The 20,600-nt window shown below is 40.5% G+C and overlaps 1 protein-coding gene across 1 annotated transcript in view; it reads left to right on the top strand.

Moving 5' to 3' along the window:
- Nucleotides 1-18,652, top strand: part of SDAD1 (SDA1 domain containing 1) — a 30,714-nt gene extending 12,062 nt beyond the window's left edge. The window contains exons 8-22 of the mRNA XM_005909110.3: nucleotides 127-201; nucleotides 1,911-2,012; nucleotides 2,564-2,633; nucleotides 3,725-3,828; nucleotides 5,961-6,018; nucleotides 7,211-7,269; nucleotides 7,789-7,865; nucleotides 9,394-9,491; nucleotides 9,598-9,674; nucleotides 10,373-10,502; nucleotides 12,009-12,103; nucleotides 12,195-12,385; nucleotides 12,494-12,578; nucleotides 13,358-13,519; nucleotides 17,749-18,652. Of these exons, the coding sequence (XP_005909172.1) occupies nucleotides 127-201; nucleotides 1,911-2,012; nucleotides 2,564-2,633; nucleotides 3,725-3,828; nucleotides 5,961-6,018; nucleotides 7,211-7,269; nucleotides 7,789-7,865; nucleotides 9,394-9,491; nucleotides 9,598-9,674; nucleotides 10,373-10,502; nucleotides 12,009-12,103; nucleotides 12,195-12,385; nucleotides 12,494-12,578; nucleotides 13,358-13,519; nucleotides 17,749-17,796 (1,431 nt within the window). The 3' untranslated portion in view covers nucleotides 17,797-18,652. The remainder of the gene's footprint in view (nucleotides 1-126; nucleotides 202-1,910; nucleotides 2,013-2,563; nucleotides 2,634-3,724; nucleotides 3,829-5,960; nucleotides 6,019-7,210; nucleotides 7,270-7,788; nucleotides 7,866-9,393; nucleotides 9,492-9,597; nucleotides 9,675-10,372; nucleotides 10,503-12,008; nucleotides 12,104-12,194; nucleotides 12,386-12,493; nucleotides 12,579-13,357; nucleotides 13,520-17,748) is intronic.
- The last annotated feature ends 1,948 nt before the right edge of the window (nucleotides 18,653-20,600 follow it).

Raw genomic sequence — 20,600 nt, 5'->3', positions numbered from 1 at the left:
TCCTACCACTCTTTTTTTTTCCCCTTCAGATCCTAGTTCATATGCATGTATAAAATATAGACAGAAGTATTTATTCTTTGTTGTAAGCTGGGATGAGTAATTGACTTTGTCTGAACTCGTCTTTAGATATTAGTTGCTGCTTTGACATTCTTCCTTGGGAAAGATGAAGAGGAGAAACAAGACAGTGACTCAGAGTCCGAGGTTAGTTTAAAACCCACAGATACTTTTGAACTTCACAGTTAATCAGATTTTATTATTGTTCTCAGAGTAGATTGTTAAAGTTAGAAACTTCTATGTTACCTTTATCCTTTATTGAGTTCTGCCATGCTGAGATTTTGTTCTATTTAGATTTTGTCCCATTCAGTAAGATTAGTTAAATAACTAATAAAACTTAGATTCATTCAGTCTTGTTCTTTCTAGAGCTATACCTATATCTCACTGTTTAAATCTAGAAAATTACTAATTTTACTATTTTATTTTATTATTTTACTAATAATTAAATCTAAAAATTACTGCCAATATATTTTTGAGGTTAAATATCATGGAAGTTTATAGAGTGGAGAAAGGAAGTTGTATGTGTGTGTGTGTTCTAAGTCTCTTCAGTCATGTCCGACTCTGTGACCCTAAAGACTATAGCCTGCCAGGCTCCTCTGTCCATGGGATTCTCCAGGCAAGAATACTGGAGTGGGTTGCCATGCCCTCCATCAGTGGATCTTCCCAATGCAGGGATCCAACTCGCATCTCTTATATCTCCTGCATTGGCAAGCAGGTTCTTTACCATTAGCACTACCTGGGAAGCCCTGGGCGGTATGCTGCTAAGTCGCTTCAGTCATGTCCGACTCCATAAGAGGCAGCCCACAGGCTCCTCTGTCCCTGGGATTCTCCAGGCAAGAATACTGGAGTGGGTTGCCATTTCCTTCTCCAACGCATGCATGCATGCTAAATCGCTTCAGTCGTGTTCGACTCTGTGCAACCCCATGGACAGCAGCCCACCAGGGTCCTCTGTCCACGGAAGTCTCCAGGCAAGAGTACTGGAGTGGGAGAATTCTGTGGTATAGCATCTTTAAAAGGAAGAATCAGGATTTATGATGTCATGAAATTTTCTTTGTTAAAAATACTTTTATTAAGATGAAAAAGAAATTCTAAAAAAATGTCCCTTCTCATTTTTGCATTTTGGTAATAATACTGGAATATGAAATAACATCTTCTAATTTGTTTTGTTATTATTTTATTAAATAATGTATGAACAATACATTCCTACTGTAAAAAATTTCAGATATTATAGATATAATAAAATAAAAGTTTTCTCAATCCTTTCTTCTTTCTCACCTCCGTTTTCATAGATAACCATTTCGTTTCTCATGCATATGTATGTGGACACATATACATATTGTCTTATGTGTGTAGTCTGTTTTTAAAATACATATAAACAATATATTTTATTTTGCACTGTGTTTTCTTTGTGATGACATATATATAGATTGATAGATGTATCAGTGCCTTTGGATAGTCTTCTACTTGTACATAGAGATCTATCTCAGTATTTTAACCTCCACATAACGTTTCAGAATATGAAATGAACGTAGTGTAGATTAAACATTTCCCTATTGATAAAGACTTGTTTCCAGGTTTGTTTTTTTCCTTCAAATAAAAACATACTTGCTTTCTGTCTATATATTATACTTCAATAAAAACTCAAAGCAGAAAAACAGGTTAGTGCTGTAGTGGAAATCTTCATATGTGCCTGTTTCTATAGATGGGCAAATATTTTATTGAATTTTTAAAGTTGTGTTTATTTTTAATAGCTTCATGCAAAGAGTACAAATACAAAGAAGTAACTGAAAGGGTTATTCTCTGCTCTTATGCAGATTTTCCTTGTTGATGGTTTTACAAAGTAGTTTTTTCTTCAGGATGAAGGACCAACAGCAAGAGACCTGCTTGTGCAGTATGCCACCGGGAAGAAAAGCTCTAAAAACAAGAAAAAGTTGGAAAAGGCTATGAAAGTCCTCACGGTGAGACTCATACCTAGGAAAGGAGATGGGATTCATTAAAACGCAGAATATGTGGTCTTTAGGAAAAGCTTTTAGGCATTTGAAATAAAGTAGCATTTTTGTTAAAGACTTAGAAATGTGTGATGAATTTTTAAGCCCTGATTTTTTAGATGAATAATTGTTCTCAGCTCTAGCAAAGTCTGTGACTTGAATAAATTAATTTGATTAAATTCATTTTTATTTGTTTTGATCATGTCTTCTCAGAAGAGAACACAAATGAAGTAAATCTTATATTTTGTAGTGATTATTTGAAGTCATTAATTTGCCCCTAGTTTGTTTTTTAATGTTTATATTTCCAAATCCCTATAAATCTCACAGGTGCTAATAGATGGAACATTCCCAAGCTGACTCTTAGAAGACTTAAAGCACCTTTAGTTCTTCCAGTTGAAAGAAAGGTTTTTGGAACAAAGATTTTTTTTTTTCTTTTTAAATAGTGGGATAGACTTGATAACAGCCTAGGGCCTCTTCACTATAATTCAGAATGTAAATATTTTCCTCTCCCTTTCTTTCAGAAACATAAAAAGAAGAAAAAACCGGAGGTGTTTAACTTTTCAGCTATTCACTTGATTCATGATCCCCAAGGTACTGTAATTATGACCTCCCAAGTTCCTTGTTGGCTTTATCTGCCTGTTTAGCTTCCCAACTTCCAGGTTATCAGAGAATATAAAATCCCTGGCACTAAATAGACAATAAATGCTGAATTGTTGCCTGTTGGTTGTGGCCTAGGGAATTATGTTCTAAAGCAGTGATTCCCAGCCCACAGCAAAATAAGAAAAATGTGGGGGAACGGCTCTCTTTGCAATTCGTGTCTTTCATAATGCAGTAATAGTAGGACATTCTAATTGACCAAATGAAAAATTAACAATCTCTTGTTATTCCCGTTTTTTTTTGTTTTGTTTTAAAACTGGCGGGTGGAAACCTAAAATTTGGGAAACCTGTTTTAGAACACTAGTTCTCAAACTAGATTGCACGTGGAATCAGTTGGGGAATTTTATGAAACTATAGTGGTACTTAGGTCCTGTTATTCCCAGAGACTGATTAGTTGATATGGGGTATGATTGGGCAATGGGGTTGTTGTTTTGTTTGTTTGTTTTAGGGTAGATCCCTGTTGGTTATCTATTTTAAACATAGCGGTGTGTTTTACATGTCAATCCCAAACTCCGAATCTATCCCTCCCCTGGCAATGGGGCTTTTAAATGCTTTCTGTACTCCAGTTTACTGACCCTTCCTCTCGGTCAGTGTTCCTCAAACTTTAAAGCATATACACACCACTGTGGGATCCTATTAAAGTACAGATTCTGATTTTCAGTAGGTCTGGGGGTAGGTCCTACGTTTCAGTATTTGTAATAAGCTACACGGTGGACGGCTGCGGGTGGTCTGCAGACCACACTTTAAGAAGCACGGTCTTAGAGTGTTTGTCAAACAGTCACTCGATGCTGAAAATCTTGGGAATCCTTAAGACTTAACTTTGGGCACCATCGAAGGTATATCTGCTTGTGTGTAAGTCTGTCCACCTGTCCTGTCAGTTTTCACCATCCTGGTTCTGCAGTGACTTCAGGCACAGTCACACTAGAGTCAACGATCAAACCACCGCTTTTCTCTACACTTGTTGGATAATATTGTGCAGACCATGGGCCCACAGTATACATCTCTGATTATTTTCTTCTTTCCAGATTTTGCAGAAAAGCTACTGAAGCAGCTGGAGAGCTCCAAGGAGAGATTTGAAGTGAAGATGATGCTCATGAACCTCATCTCCAGATTGGTGGGAATTCACGAGGTTTGAATTGCATTGTGTTTCTCTTGATGAATATTGGAAGTAGAATTATTCTTGGTAAAAGGACACCTTTGACTAAGGTAGAGCAGTGGCTTAATTTTATCCTTGCATACCATTTCAACCCATATAGTTTACAAAAGGATAAAATCTTTCACTAGAAAACAGCTGTTTTTGTCACTTTTCCTTATCAGTAAGTATGAATGTTCAATTGTACATGTATTCAGTTTATAGACAGTTCTGTTCTTTTTTTTTTTTTACTTTTATTTACCTTTGTTTCACTTATACTTTTTTCTGAGCCAACATAGCCCACATATTTTTATCAGCTGTTACTATGTTTCACCATTTACCCCTTCATAGCTTTCCTGACTTCTGGCTTACTCACTTAACAAAGCTGAATTCTCTGATTATTCATTTAATATTAAATTAGATTGCAAGAACTCTTTGGTGGTATAATGTATGTATATTGTGTATACATATGGAAACTTCAAACATACTCAGACTATCTGCCTTTATAGAAAAGGAGGAATTCCCAAAAATTCAGGCCATGAAGAAATGACCGTGAGGTTGTTCCTGTCATTTTGCTCTTGTGACTAGTTCTGATCTGATTGTCATTGAATATGTTGCTTTCTTCAAAAAACAAAAAGTAAAACAGGCTTCTTTATTGAATATCATGTGGTATAGATAAATACCAAGATAAAAATGAAAGTAGACATGAGCGAATATACTTACTCCATTTCTAAAAGAAAAATTTAACATGTTAAGAATAAATTGCTTTTTCTCCATGGGCTGCAGTTCTAAAGCAGGATCATCCAGTCAATTCTTGTTACCTTTGTGCAGTAATTTCAAGTCACAGCTGAATTTGAGCTCAATAGAAAAGCAAATGTGATTTGTAATTAAAGTCTGATTTGATAGAAATGAAAACTGGAGCTTCACAACTGACTGCAGTTAAACATCCATCTCTATATCAAACACAAGTCTTGCCATTTAGTTTTCTGGTCCTACTTTTGCTCTGTGACTAAAACAGAAAAAAATTTATTCTCACATGATGAGAGCTTTGAAAAATACTAGGCCATCTCCAAAGTTTTTCTTCTTGAAGTTAAAGATTACAGTTGCTTTAATAACTGGATACTCATCACTTTCATCTAGGTAGTTCAGTTCAATTCAGTCACTCAGTTGTGTCCAACTCTATGACCCCATGGACTGCAGCACGCCAGGCCTCCCTGTCCATCACCAACTCCCAGAGTCTACTCAAGCTCATGTCCATTGAGTCGGTGATGCCATCCAACCATCTCATCCTCTGTCGTCCCCTTCTCCTGCCTTCAATCTTTCCCAGCATCAGGGTCTTTTCAAATGAGTTTCAGCTTCAACATCAGTCCTTCCAGTGAATATTCAGGACTGATCTCCTTTAGGATGGACTGGTTGGATCTCCTTGCTGTCCAAGGGACTCTCAAGAGTCTTCTTCAACACCACAGTTCAAAACCATCAATTCTTCAGCACTCAGCTTTCTTTATAGTCCAACTCTCACATGCATACATCACTACTGGAAAAATCATAGCTTTGGCTAGATGGACCTTTGTTGGCAAAGTAATGTCCCTGCTTTTCAATATGCTGTCTAGGTTGATCATAACTTTGCTTCCAAGGAGTAAGCATCTTTTAATTTCATGGCTGCAGTTACCATCTGCAGTGATTTTGGAGCCCACATCTAGGTGGAGCTCAGAGTAATTTCTCCAGTGTGGTTTGATTGGTACACAATAAGAAAACTAGACTGTGGGTTTTTTGGTGATCAGATTACATTAGGTGCTATTCAGGTTTGAATTACTGTTACCTTTGAAGACTAAAAAATTGCTTCTATAGCCACACCAATTTAAAAGTAGAATGTTGCATTTTGACTGCCTTTCCTCCCTTGGTTTATTCTGTGTACACGTTCTGCCTTGACATAATGAGGATAGGAACATAGCCTTCCTTTCCTTGATTAATACAGTGCATTGAGTCATCCTGGATCACTCATACCTGTTGAGAGGGGAAAAATGACTCCCAGTTAGTTAAGCTTGGTGATATAATTCCATCATGGAGCACTGAAACTCTGCAGCTCAGCAGAGTTTATATATTAAGTCCGTGCATTCTTTTCTCCACAGCTTTTTCTCTTCAACTTCTACCCCTTTGTGCAAAGGTTTCTACAGCCTCACCAAAGAGGTAAGCCTTCCGCTTGCTGTGTTCCTTTTGTGGCCTTGGGGTTAGAATAACCATTCAGAGTCTTTTGTTCTGGAATTAGTTACTGGGGGCAGGGGGCGGGGGGGACTCTAAAATATTTGGTTTCTCAAAGCAAGGCTGTTTGTAATACCATACTCATATGGAAAAGTCTTGAAAAGACTTTTGACTATTTACTGTAACTTGGTAATAGATACGAGGGTTTGCCTTACTCCTTTCATTGCCCTTATTTGTATTCTTAATTAAAAACATCAACATTGTTAATAGGCTATACCTCAATACAAAATAAAAAGTTTAAAGTTTGGGGGGGAAAATAAATAAATAAAAGCAAGAAGAAAGTAATGGTTGTCTTTGCCTTTGAACTTGAACCAAAGTAGGAAAGAAGTAAACATTTATTGAACATTTAGCATGAGCCAAATGCTGTGCTAAGTGATTCACATGTAGTCATCTTGTTTCATCCTCACTTCAGTCCTATGAGGTATAGAAAGAAGAAAGACCAAGATCCCTCCCTTTGTTTGCCAAAGGCCTCGTTCTTTATATATGTATGGTTTAGTTGCTAAGTCATGTCCGACTCTTGCGACCCCATGGACTGTAGCCATCTGTCCATGGGGTTCTCCAGGCAAGAATACTGGAGTAGATTGCCATTTCCTTCTTCAGGGGATCTTCCTGACCCAGGAATCAAACCCAGGTCCCCTGCATTGCAGGCAGATTCTTTATATATACTTCTTTAAAGGGAGAGAGTATGTATATGTGTATGTTTATATTTTTGCATTTATTTAGTGATTCCTAGTGAGCACTGCATTAGACATCAGTGAACATAAAGTATTGCTCTTACCTTCATGGAGCTTACACCCTAGAGGGAGATCCAGAGAGTGTTGTATATAATATGTCCAGGTGAAGATAAGTATTCTGAGAAAAAAGGAAGCAGGTAAGGGGAATAGAAAGTGCCAGGGTGGGTTCTGTCTGGATTATGTGGTCAGGAAAGACATTTTGATGAGGCAGCAGCTGAGCAGGAAGCAAGGCAGTGAGCCATGCAGACGTCCGAAAGTTGGGTGTTCCAGGCAGAGTACTCAGCAGGAGCGCTAAGGCCGGTGTGTGTGCTCGCCATGTTTGCTGTGGTCCTGAGATGGGGCTGTAAACTGACTGACCGTGCCTTTCTGATCTCTTACACTGTTAGAAGTAACGAAGATCCTTCTGTTTGCCGCACAAGCGTCTCATCACTTAGTACCCCCAGAGGTGAGAACTCTTAAACTTTACTTCTGTCAGGATCTAGTGAGTACATAGCAGTGCCACTGAGTATACATGGTGGCTTTTCCCACAGAGATTACTGTCCTCCCCACCTTCTTAAACTGAGTAGAAGAGACACTAGCTCTTAAGGACACTTATATAGAGAAGTTTACTTTTAGAAATAAAAACATTTTACTATAGAAAATAAAGTTTGTTTTGAACCAGTGGTTGAGACTTCTTGTTTTGTTGAGTGGCCAAATTTTATCCTCCTGGAGAAGGCAAGAATATCAGTGAATTTATATAGTGATTAAAGGAGAGCCAGATTTAGTTTCAGAATAGCCAAGAAGACAGCGACACCCAAAATAGAGTACTTCTCTGTCTTCCTCAGTCTTGCTCCTTCCACCTCCCAGACCGAAGGTGGAGGGCTGTTTTTCCACTGTGATAGTGTATCATCCCTTCATCGTCAAGCGTTTAAGTAGGTGGAGACATGTTACCAATACTCATATCCTTTCTTCCCATCCCATTCAGATCATCCAATCATTGCTCATGACTGTGGCCAACAATTTCGTTACTGACAAGAACTCTGGAGAAGTCATGACAGTAGGGTATGTAGAATGTGGCTGGAGGCGGTGGCTGTGGTTTTCACCTGCTGGCTTTGCTTTCCGTTACCAAGATGTGAAATTTCAGCTAAAATGGTGCCCTCTGAGAAAAACTTAAAATAGACTTCCGCCTTCTCAGTATTTTTCTTCTTCTCTTGGTAATTTTTTAATTTATTGGTTAGAATTTTGAGCCAGAGAAAAGATTTCTGTCCTTCTAGTCAACATTTTGTTTTTTAACTAGCTTTTTACTCTTTTAAATGAATGCTTGTGTGCAATCTAAATATTTTTCCCCTGCCTGCTACCCTGAATTCCTGTCTTCCCTGGAACAAATGATTCATTATTAAATGATTCTTTAATCCCAAAGCAGTTCAGTGACCTTTTTGATTAATTCAAAAACACTTAGTGAGTGTGAGCACTGGTTTAGGAAGTCCAGTCCGTCCTGATAACTAAGCAGTATGCTGAACAGCTGCTTTTTATCTCACTTGGAAAACATTGCTGGGAGATAACAGCCCTAAAAACTAACTTTTTGGGCGGAATAGGGGGAGGGGAGGGGATGTATATGTAATTATGACTGATTCGTGTTGATGTACGGTAGAAACCAACAAAACATTGTAAAGCAGTTATCCTCCAATATAAAAAAAAAAAAAAAAGACTTTGACTTGACCTAATACAGTTTCCCCTAGAGTTGGCAAATAAATGCTGCCAACATATACGAGCCCACCTCCCTTTATTGCCCTTTGCTTTACACACTGAAGGTCTGTGTTAACTTTGTGTGGGGCAAGCCTAATGGAGACATCTTTCCAATAGCATTTGCTCACTCCATGTCTCTGTGTAACGTTTTGGTAATCCACCAGCGTAAAGATTATGCCTCACTGAAGGCTCAGATGAAGGTTAGCACTTTTAGCAGTAAAGTATGTTTGAATTAAGGGTGAAAGTGAAGTAGCTCAGTTGTGTCCGACTCTCTGTGACCCCATGGACTATAGCCTACCACGCTCCTCTGTCCATGGGATTTTCCAGGCAAGAATACTGGAGTGGGTTGCCATTTCCTTCTCCAGAGGATCTTCCCGACCCAGGGATCAAACCCAGGTCTCCCACATTGTAGGCAGATACTTTACCATCTGAACCACCAGGGAAGCCTTAAATAAGGGTATGTACATTTTTTTCTTAGACATAATGCTGTTGCACGTTTTATGAACTACAATATAGTTGAAACATAACTTTTATATACACTGGGAAACCAGAAAACACGTGTGACTTGCTTTATTGCATTGTTCTGGAACCAGATCTGCACTATGTCCAAAGCATGCCTGTATTTTAGAGGTGACAATGTTGCTTATTCTTCTAATAGAGGAAATAGCAGTAAACTTTGTGGAAACAAACCCTTCTGAGGCTGCCCGCTCCCACATCCCACCAGAGACCTCAGCGCTATAAAACCAACCTTATATTCCTTGTGATTTAGTCTTTTTAGAAAATCTTCTTAGGTTGAACCACATGAAACTGCTGTTTTTTTTTATTTCATTTTTTCCTTTTTTAGAATCAATGCTATAAAAGAGATAACAGCTCGATGTCCTTTAGCCATGACTGAGGAACTTCTGCAAGACCTGGCTCAGTATAAAACACACAAAGATAAGAGTAAGTGCTGTGTTATTCTCAGTAGATGAAGGAGTATAGAGTATCTCATTTTTGTCTCAGTAGACTCTTTGCTCTGAAGTTTCTAGTTAAAGCTGTTATTTTCCAGATGTGATGATGTCTGCTAGAACTTTGATTCAGCTTTTCCGAACACTGAATCCTCAGATGTTACAAAAAAAATTCCGGGTAGGTGAAGCATACATGTATTGATCAAGGATTTGGTCTCAGAAAGTGAGAGTCATTTCCTCCAATTTGAGTTTGAGTATTTCTGGTGCTTGGAGTAGGAAATGGCAGCCTACTTCAGTATTCTTGCCTGGGAAATCCCACGGACAGAGAGAGCCTGGGGGGGTTACAGTCAGGCCGTCAGGGCTGGACTAGATGGGGTTGCAAAGAGTCGGGCACAACTAAGCACATTTCTGATGCTTCCATTTAGAGTGTTAGTGATACACGTAGTTTTATTCTTTAAACTCAGAAGAAAGTTGAATACTATTCCTTAACTATTTTATAGTTGGTATATGCTCTTTGATACTGAATGAGTCTTATAGACCTTTTCAGATCTGTAGCTGATGACAGCATTGAACAGGCTATTCCTTAACCAGATAGTACCTCTACTGAGGTGGGAGGAAATGAGATGTATGTATGTCACAGAAGCAGAGATCTCAAGACCTAAGAATCAAAGTTTCCTGGGGTAGTTCAGAAGAAAACAAGAAAAGAGTGGGCAAAGTTTTGAGAGGGAATTTACTTTGACCCAAGACATTGGTGAACTGTTTTTGTCATTCATTTGCTTCCATTTTTTGTGATTCTTTTGAATTCATAATCCTAAAGAATCCTTTTCATGAATAATGTTTTGCTGTCTAAGCAAAAAACTAATTCCTTTCCTTTAGGGTAAACCTACAGAAGCCTCCATAGAAGCAAGAGTGCAAGAATATGGAGAACTAGATGCTAAAGATTACATTCCAGGAGCAGAAATTCTGGAAGTTGAAAACGAAGAAGAAAATGCTGAAGGCGATGAAGGTTTGTTTTTCTTGCACCATTATTCAGGACAGAATCACTCCTGCTATATCTGTATTGACCTTGAAATCTTTATACTGTTTGGACATTCATTCAGCTGAAGTTAACTGAGTAATGACTGCTGATGCGGGCATTGCAGGTATTGATGGGCGTTGATGGGCGTGGTTCCTGCTCTGAGGGAACTGACATTCTACTGTAGGAAATGCCTTTTTGTGTCCTTCAGATTGGCTGCCCCTTATCAAGGGCATGCTGTTTGATACTTGGGAAAGATAACGGGTTTTTGTTGTTGTTATTGCCTAGAAAAAATGGAGAGGATTACAGTCTCTAGTAGTCCTCCCATTGAAGGCGAGGATTACAGTCTCTAGCAGTCCTCCCATTGAAGGAGAATACTTGTTGAACTTGTCAAGGAATACTCAAGGAACCCCGTTCTGATTTCCAAGGCTAGCATTTATTGCATTGGTTACTAGAGTCTTATCTTCTTCCTGTTTGTTCATTATTTCAACAAAACTTTCGTAAACATTAGCTATGAGCCAGCCACTGTCAAAGCAAAGATGAATGACTTGGTTCCTATCTTTGAGAATTTTTCATACACAGCTAATAAAGCATTAACAGGATTTATGATTACAGTCAGGTATAAGGGCAGGAGAGAGGTCAGGTACGCCTCAGAGGTTCAATAAAATCTTCAAGGAAATGGTGAGCCATGAGTCATACTTTGAATGCTGAGTGAGCAATTGTAGAATAGTGGAGACTTTTCCAGGCAAAGGATTTAGGAAACTTTTAGAATGTAGGATACAAGGCGATGCACAGAAAGCTGAGACTGGAGATGGAGTTGGGGCCTTCTCATGAGTGGTGGTGTGCCATGCCTAGGAGCTGGGACACTGTCACAGAATGTGGGTGTCCACTGAGAGAACTGCAGGTGTCCTTGACTCTGAAAACTCTCTGTGGTAGCTCCATTAGGAACTCTGATGCATTTTTAATGAGATGTCTACAAGGTTCTTGCACAACCAGAATTCTCTGCCTTGGTTCCCTGAATGATTTATTTCTAGCTAATTTCTCAAACATTTAAGTGTGCTTAGAAAAGTTAAATAACTCATATGCAGTCACTGTAAATATACAGGTACAGTTTTAATGGACATGATTGGTTTGGTGGAAAGAACACAGGCTCTGGAATCATACGTGATTTTCCTAATTTCAGCATAGCCTGCATTTCTAGCTGTTTTTTGGCCTGGGGCAGGTTATGAACTTGAGAATCTACTCCTCTTTTGTTGAGTCACGACGGTCAGAGAAAGATTGTCAAATTTTGGCTCATGGTGGATACTTAATCAGTGCTTATTCTCCATTCTTTGACTTAGTTAAATTGATGTGACTTATTTAACAATACTACTGCTCAACTTTTGGTGAGCCCCTACTTGAGGTTCATTATATAAGCTTTCTTTTGCTTGATTTGCCTCAGTGTACCATGAGCGCTGAGCAGAAGGCGGGGGTGCTGACACGCTCTTTTTCATGCAGATGGCTGGGAGAGTGCCAGTCTCAGTGACGAGGCAGATTCCGATGGTGAATGGGTTGACGTGCACCATTCTTCCGATGAAGAACAGAAAGAGATCGTAAGTCCTAAAAGTTCCTGTCCCAAGTGTTGAGGGGCTACGCTCTCAGTAGGGCTAATGGCCGTTTAAGCCTGTGTTGTGTTCTCTCAAGTCTGAGAAACTGAACAGCATGCCCCTGGAGGAGCGGAAGGCCAAAGCGGCAGCCGTCAGCACTAGCCGAGTGTTAAGTCAGGAAGACTTCCAGAAAATCCGAATGGCCCAAATGAGGAAAGAGCTCGACGCTGCCCCTGGGAAAGCCCAAAAGAGGAAATACATTGAAATAGACAGTGATGAGGAGCGCAGGTAAGACGGCACACGCACCAGGCCCTCAGTCAGCTCACGTGACTATGAACGTCGTAGGAAAAGGAATTCTCTCCTTGTCTGATATTATGGTTTTTTTCTTTACCCCAGGGGTGAGTTACTTTCTCTTCGGGACATTGAACGCCTTCATAAAAAGCCAAAGTCTGACAAGGAGACAAGACTAGCAACTGCAATGGTGAGTGAGGCATGTCATTGCCTGGTTCTTTAAAGACAGCAGATACAGTGAAGTGAAATACGACTCAAAACTTGTATAGGCACAGAAAAGCTATAATTAACATAGAATAGAAGGCATAGATGGGAAGTTAGATGAGTTTTAGCAACTTGACAGCCATGTAACCACTGTCCAAGACAAACTGGAGCGCAGAAAGGCACCATAACATTTTCCCAGTTTAAAGGAGGTGCACAGTTCACAGTCCATTTATCAAAGCTATGAGAAAAGCAGTGGAATGTTTATAGTCATTAAAGAAAAGCAGAGACAGTTGGAGCCTGCCTGCCTTCCCAGCTTCATTTTCTCTGCCTTTATTCCAGACACCATTCCAAACACTCCCTACGTCACCCTCTGTTGCATTGGTACTGACATCTCTTTAGACAAGTTTGAAAACCCTTGTTTCTTCCCCACACCTGTGGATAAACTATTCCTACTTCCTGAAATGCTCTACCTTTCCCACCTTTCCTCACCAGAAAGGCCTTCACCCTGCAATGAGCAGCTCATGAGGTCTCCCTTTCTCAGAGGCTCCTCTGACCTCTTGAACGCCCTTTGTTCCACTGTGCTCCCCAGCCGCATTACAGCGCATCACAGTCATGTCTCCCCTGGACTGAACTGTCACCAAGGAGCAGGGACTGGGTTCCATCCACCTTCGTATCCTTGACTTCCAGTAGAGCTGCCACAGAGGAGATGTGTGTGTTGATGTGTTAACTCCTGCCATGGTATTTTTTGTGCATGTGTGCTAATAGGCTGGAAAAACAGACCGAAAAGAATTTGTGCGGAAGAAAACCAAAATGAATCCATTTTCCAGTTCCACCAATAAAGAGAAGAAAAAGCAGAAGAACTTCATGATGATGCGGTATAGTCATAATGTCCGGTCAAAAAATAAGCGTTCCTTCCGAGAAAAGCAGGTGAGTTCAACCTGAAGCTTGACTAGGCAGAGTGGTGGTGGTGTTCTGAGACTTCTCTATGTGTGAGTGGAATTGTGCCCTCTAAGACCTGGTGTAATGTGTGTCTCAGGATTAATGGGCTGTATTCTTAGCATGGAGAGCAGTCAGAAATGTAAATCCTATACCTAACTTGGTTGAGATTCAGCTGTGTGACTTTTGGTTTTTTTTCTCCTGTGTAAATGAGTTTAGGCTAAATGATTGCTAAGGTCCATTCCTATGCTAAGAGTCTCTTGGTGTTGCATCCGTGAAGTACAAAATAAAACTCAACTGAAGAATAATTTTTGAGTGTTTGTTATATGCCTGGTGCTTTTCTCCAAAAAACATTATCATGTGTGGTAGTATCTCAGAAAGGGCTTCCTAGATGGCTCAGTGGTAAAGAACCTGCCTGCCAACACAGGAGACGCATGTTCAATCTCTGGTCAAGAAGATCCCCGGCAGAAGGAAATGACAACACACTCCAGTATCCTTGCCTGGGAAATTCCATGAACAGAGAAGCCTGGCAGACTACAGTCCACAGGGTCACAAAGAGTGGAACAAGACTGAGTGACTAAGCAACAACAGTGTCTTAGAAACAGCTGCAGGAGAGCAGTACAGACTAAACAGTCTGTCCCTGGCATGGTCCTTCCTCTGTGTGCCCTTACAGGACTTTGGCATTTTATTTTATCCATTTTCTGTCTTGGGCGAGTAGTCCTGTTATTGTAGTAAAACAGATTTTTGTTTGTATATCCTTGTCTACTGGGCATGTACCAGAGTATATATCTAATTGTACCCAGGAGAATCTCTAGGAAATCAGGTAAGTAAATCAAGTAAATCAGGTAAAGTAAATTAGTGCCACATCCTGAACCAGCGTTCCTAAATTGCAAGCCAGTTATGAACCTCCCGGTTCCAAATGTGAGAGCCAGCTCTCCAGGGCAGGGCTCCGTCTGTGTGGGAACCAAGTCAGAATGAACTAAATTAAGGTACCCCTTAAGGCCTCCCTATCTATTTAAACTTGCTAGTTCTCAACTGTTTAGCTGCTGCTGCTGCTGCTAAGTCACATCAGTCGTGTCCGACTCTGTGCGACCCCATAGACGGCAGCCCCCCAGGCTCCTCTGTCCCTGGGATTCTCCGGGCAAGAATACTGGAGTGGGGTGCCTTCCTTCATGCATTCCTTCTCCAATGCATGAAAGTGAAAGTGAAGTCACTCAGTCGTGTCTGACTCTTCACAACCCCATGGACTGTAGCCTACCAAGCACCTCCGTCCATCGGGATTTTCCAGGCAAGAGTACTGGAGTGGGGTGCCCTTGCCTTCTCCGCAACTGTTTAGCAGCATTGTATAAGTAATAAAATGACAATATTCTGAATAGAAGTTGTTGAAAGCTGAAGTGAAAGATGCCATTAAAGATTTTAAATGGTCTCAGACTTCCCTGGTGGTCCAGTGGTTAAGAATCCACCTGCCAGTGCTGGGGACGGGGGTTCAATCCCTGGTCCAGGAAGATCACACTTGCTGAGGGGCAGCTAAGCCCGTGTGCCACAACTACCGAGCCCACGTGCTATGCGATGCGCTCCACAACAAGAGAAGCCACCGCGGTGAGAAGCCCGTGCACCACAACTAGGCAGTGGTCCTGCTCACAGCAACGAGAGAAGACCAGCGACGAAGGCCCGGTGCAGCCAGAAATTAACTTATTTTAAAAGACTTTAAATTGAATTTTCCCAGTTCAATTTAAATTCATGGTTGAATTGATTAAATCTATTAGTTTATCTTTCCCTGCCTTTTGTACGATTTTACAGTTGAGGAAATAGTTGGCAGTTGGCAAGCCTTGCCTTATTTTGAGATATTTGTAATCTTGCTACACTTAGCTAGGAGTGTTCCCTTCCCTACTTCTCTGTTTTTAGCAGCTTTTTTTTCACATGATAGAGAAGCCCCGCTTTGTTCCCATCAGCACCTCTGGAAGTATCAAATATTTGTCTTAAAGAATTTTTTAAGACGAAGTTAAGAGTTCACTGGACACGCTCACACGTTGGTTCAAGAATGCTTTTTCCTCCTCCGGTTTTCTTGCCATGATCAGAACTTCTGTGTTTGTTTCCTTGTCCTATATTTTCTTCAGGGTCTCTTCATTATGAAGCTTGACTCTGGGTTCCTAATTTTCTCTATTCTGTCCTTCCCTCTAGGCCAGCAGAGTAATCAATATGAAAATTATTAAATGAGATATTTTACATTCTTGTTTTTGAGCTAATTGAAACCCAGTGTGTTTTACACTTGTGCTCTGTGCTGTGCTCAGTTGCTCAGTCGTGTCTGCCTCTTTGTGACCCCATGGACTGTAGCCTGCCAGGCTTCTCTGTCCATGGGGATTCTCCAGGCAAGAATTCTAGAGTGGGTTGCATGCCCTCCTCCAGGGGATCTTCCCAACCCAGGGATCAAACTCAGGTCTCCTGCATTGCAGGTGGATTCTTTACTGTCTGAGCCATCGGGGAAGCCCATGAATACTGGAGTGGGTAGCCTATCACTTCTTCAGGGGATCTTCCTGACCCAGAAATCGAACCAGGGTCTCCTGCACTGAAGGTGGATTCTTTACCAACTGAGCTACAGCCTCAGTTGGGAATATTTGGACTAGCCATGTTTCGTTGCCCAACAGCCATGTTTAGCTAGTGGCTACTGTATTGGATGGTGCAGTTATAGAGCATCTCCAAAAAGAGGTGAGACTAGAGAAGGAAGGTAAAGCACATGAGAAGAGAAAAAGAAGAGGACCTAGCAGTGTGTTCAGATGGTGTGAACGAGGAAGGGGCCTGATATATGTGTGAGAGTGGCCTGTGCTTTGTCACAAAGTTTAATGAGTGGAATTAAATCCATGTAACCTGAGTTACAACATTATTAGCTGATTGTCGTTCGGTTGCCCAGTCGTGTCCAACTCTTTACGACTCCATGGACTGCAGTACTCCAGGCTTCTCTGTCCCTCACCATCTCCTGAAGTTTGCCCAAGTTCATGTCCATTGCATTGGTGACATATTATTAGCTAATATATCATTCTTAACCATATATATGAGTATTCCACAGCTTTCCAGTTTTTAACTTATTTACTGCAGATGGTGATTGCAGCCATGAAATTAAAAGACGCTTACTCCTTGGAAGGAAAGTTATGACCAACCTAGATAGCATATTCAAAAGCAGAGACATTACTTTGCCAACAAAGGTCCATCTAGTCAAGGCTGCGGTTTTTCCACTGGTCATGTATGGACGTGAGAGTTGGACTGTGAAGAAAGCTGAGTGCCGAAGAATTGATGCTTTTGAACTGTGGTATTAGAGAAGACTCTTCAGAGTCCCTTGGACTGCAAGGAGATCCAACCAGTCCATCCTAAGGGAGACCAGTCCTGGGAGTTCATTGGAAGGACTGATGCTGAGGCTGAAACTCAAAAACTTTGGCCACTTCATGCGAAGAGTTGACTCATTGGAAAAGACTCTGATTCTGGGAGGGATTGGGGGCAGGAGGAGAAGGGGATGACAGAGGATGAGATGGTTGGATGGCATCACCGACTCGATGGACATGAGTTTGAGTGAACTCCAGGAGTTGGTGATGGACAGGGAGGCCTGTTGTGCTGGTGTGCAATTCATGGGGTCAAAAAGAGTCGGACATGACTGACTGAACTGAACTGAATCAATATAAAACAATATGAACGGATACTATAATTAAACTGACTTTACAGATATGAAAATAATACATATATGGCTAACTCAGAAATAACCTTCTTAGCTATGCAACTTAGGTTGAAAGAAACTTGTTAATTTTTTTCTACCGTAAGTGTCCCAGTTATTCTGCCTGTCTACACAGACATACTCAGACCCAGACCTGAGTTAAAGGCAAGAAATCAATAACTTAAAATCATAAAATTCAAAAAGTTTGAATATGTAGATGTAGAGCCAGGCAACTTCCACCCCCCCAAAATGCTTTAAAGTTTCTAGGACTCAAAAGGTGATGGGTGCTTAGGGAATTAATGGAATAATATTCATCACAAACTTAAAAGGTACACATTGGCCTTGGTTATCTTCTTTTTATATTTAGGTTTATTCTTCATAATCTTTTACTTAATATTCCATTTATTTTCTTTTGGGGACTGTGAAACTTTCTGAGGATATTTACAGGTTCACTTTGAACACTGGTCCAGTGGTCTTCTTCTCTAGATCATGTTTACATCATTTTTTCTTTATCTTCCAGCTGGCGCTACGAGATGCACTCTTGAAAAAGAGAAAAAGAATGAAGTAACTTCCAAGCAAGTCTTCCGTTCCAAGGAGAATGCTAAATTTGTACATTTCTCTGAAAACTTGCAAATTAAGAATATTTGTTTACATTAAAAAGTCCAGAAGCACTATGTTGTAGAAACCACAGTAAACTTGGTAGCTTTTGGTGTTCTTATTTTAGAGATGGCTAATGGTGGGAATGTTTGAAATGCAAACAGTCATGGTATAAAATCATTTTCATTTAGTATTCATGCAAGAAAATAATTATATACACATGTATAAAGAAAGAGTGAGAGAGAGTACCTATTAATTGTCACTGAAGATATAAAAATGAATGAGCCATAACTTCTCATTCAAGATAACCTGTTTGTAGGATGGGGCGAGGGGCAAGTGTGTTTATATGTATTTACACTGCTGTATAAATAGTTCTGTAGTAGAGACAGTTTTATACTTCTGTGGAGTCACAGAGGCCTTACAGACCAACTCTGCAGAGGATGGGTATTATATATTTTCTTAAAACAGGACAATGTTACAAGAGTAAGAGGATCTTACTTGTAAATAGGCTTACCTGCTGAAAACAGGTTCCTGCTGTACAGATTTTGAGTAGACAATTTAGCCTTTTTAGTCCATCCATCCAAAAGATGTAATTTTTTTTTTTTTTTTAATGCCAGGTATAGGCTTTTTGGCTGAGATCTCATTTTTTAAATTGCCTTAAGTATAAATAGTAATCTCAGAGTGGCTTCTGTTCATTATTTGGGCTGCCCACTCTTCCACGGAAGAAAAAGAAATCAGATTAGTTTCTTCAGTCTTCCTTGACCCTGTAATATGTCCAGCCCTCTGTTGGCCTTGTCTCAATAAAAGGTTTCTAATGTCAAATAGGTCCTCTGTGTGCTGCGTCATGTGTGTTTTCTCCCTCCCCTAGGCATACTTGAGTAGATTCCAAGGGCCATGAGAGCCATGGTCAGCTGTTGGCAAGTTTCTCTGCATTTGGAAATAGTTTGGTGCCCTCTGTCTCAAATTTCCTAGATAATATTGTGATAGTCGGAAAAATTGCTTCAAACTAGAGAAAAAGGCAGTTTTCTGCCCGCTCAGCAGCTTGTAAAACCACTTCTCTTATTCATTTTCTAGCATCTTCTGTTTGCTTTCCAAGTTCAACTTCAGTGTTACTTCAGTGAAACTTTGCGACTTTTCCTAAGACACCCCATACCACTAGGGATTAGTTACGAAGACCTCAATGATTAATGATTATTTTGCAGTGGCCTGGCAGAAGGAGCCCTCCATCAACCCCCAGCAGCTTCCGTGTTTCACAGGAAGTGCATGTTTGAATGTTTCAGACCTGAAACTGCTCTTTCCTCTTTGCATTTTTCAGCTGTCTCCCTGTGTATGTGTCTAGCTCCAGAAAAAAGTAAATAAAACTCAAAATCGCCCAGGGTCTGTAGCTTTGCTTTTTGAAATTGTGATGATGCTGGGTACTTTCATCCTTCCCCTGGATTTTTCCACCCTCTGAGCTGCCGAGAGGCCAGAGTCCATTCTGTAGTCTCCTCTCTGTTCTACTACTCTTAACTGAAATCTGTATGGCAGCTAAATTTCTGGCTTTAAAAGCTATATCTTTAACTTTTATTTCTTTAATCCCATAGTATCAGTTCATTTGTGTCCAACTCTTTGCAACCCGCTGGACTGCAGCACGCCAGGCTTCCCTGTCCATCACCAACTCCTGGAGCTTGCTCAAACTCCTGTCCATCAAGTTGGTGATGCCATCCAACCATCTTACCCTCTGTCGTCCCCTTCTCCTGCCTTCAATCTTTCCCATCGTGAGTGTCTTTTCCAATTAGTTAGTTCTTTGCATCAGGTGGCCAAAGTTGGAGCTTCAGCATCAGTCGTTCCAGTGAATATTCAGGACTGATTTCCTTTAGAATTGGCTTGATCTTCTTGCTGTTCAACGGACTCTCACAGCATATAATTCCTTTTATTATTATTGAGAATATTTTCTGTTTAAGTCAGGAGGTCAGATCCTCACAAGGTTGGATGCTGTCAACAAGGGTAGAGTGACCTTCAAGGTGACTTTTACCTTGAAGAAGTCACCAGGGCTTGAACTTCAGCTCTTGAGTCTCAAATTTTTGTCAACAGTGAGAATAGGGCCATTTCAGAGATGAACATTCAACTGTCCAAACTCTATATATAAAGTATAAATCTAGAATACTGATACATATATGTGATCTTAGCAACTTCTACTAGAAAATAGGCTCCACAGAAGGCAGTGAGTCTGTTCTGTGCTAGTTCAGTGCCCAGTAAGTAGATGCTCAACAAATACTTGAATACTTGATAAAAACCCTATCTGTCAGTCTTCTCTCTGTAAATAAAATACCACCTACTTCATTGATTGTTTTGAGAACTAAGCACTTAGCATGGTATTTACCACCAAGAAAGCATTCAGTAAATTTCTCATCAAAGATTATATACCTATTAAGTTTTTTTGTTTTAGTTTTGGGTTTTTTGCTTAATTTACTTGAAACAATAGTTGTTCAGTTCAGTTCAGTCGCTCAGTTGTGTCCGACTTTTTGTGACCCCATGAATCACGGCACGCCAGGCCTCCCTGTCCATCACCAGCTCCCGGAGTTCACTCAGACTCAGGTCCATCGAGTCAGTGATGCCATCCAGCCATCTCATCCTCTTGTCGTCCCCTTCTCCTCCTGCCCCCAATCCCTCCCAGCATCAATGAGTCAACTCTTCGCATGAGGTGGCCAAAGTACTGGAGTTTCAGCTTTAGCATCATTGATGTTGCTATAAATATTTGTTTTACCCCTTATCCATTTAGGGGGAACTAGTTTG

The sequence above is a fragment of the Bos mutus genome, chromosome 6 (assembly GCF_027580195.1).
Source record: "Bos mutus isolate GX-2022 chromosome 6, NWIPB_WYAK_1.1, whole genome shotgun sequence".
Classification (NCBI taxonomy): Eukaryota; Metazoa; Chordata; class Mammalia; order Artiodactyla; family Bovidae; genus Bos; species Bos mutus.
Note: the sequence above shows the minus strand (reverse complement) of the source record. Positions and strands in the feature narration are given on the sequence as shown.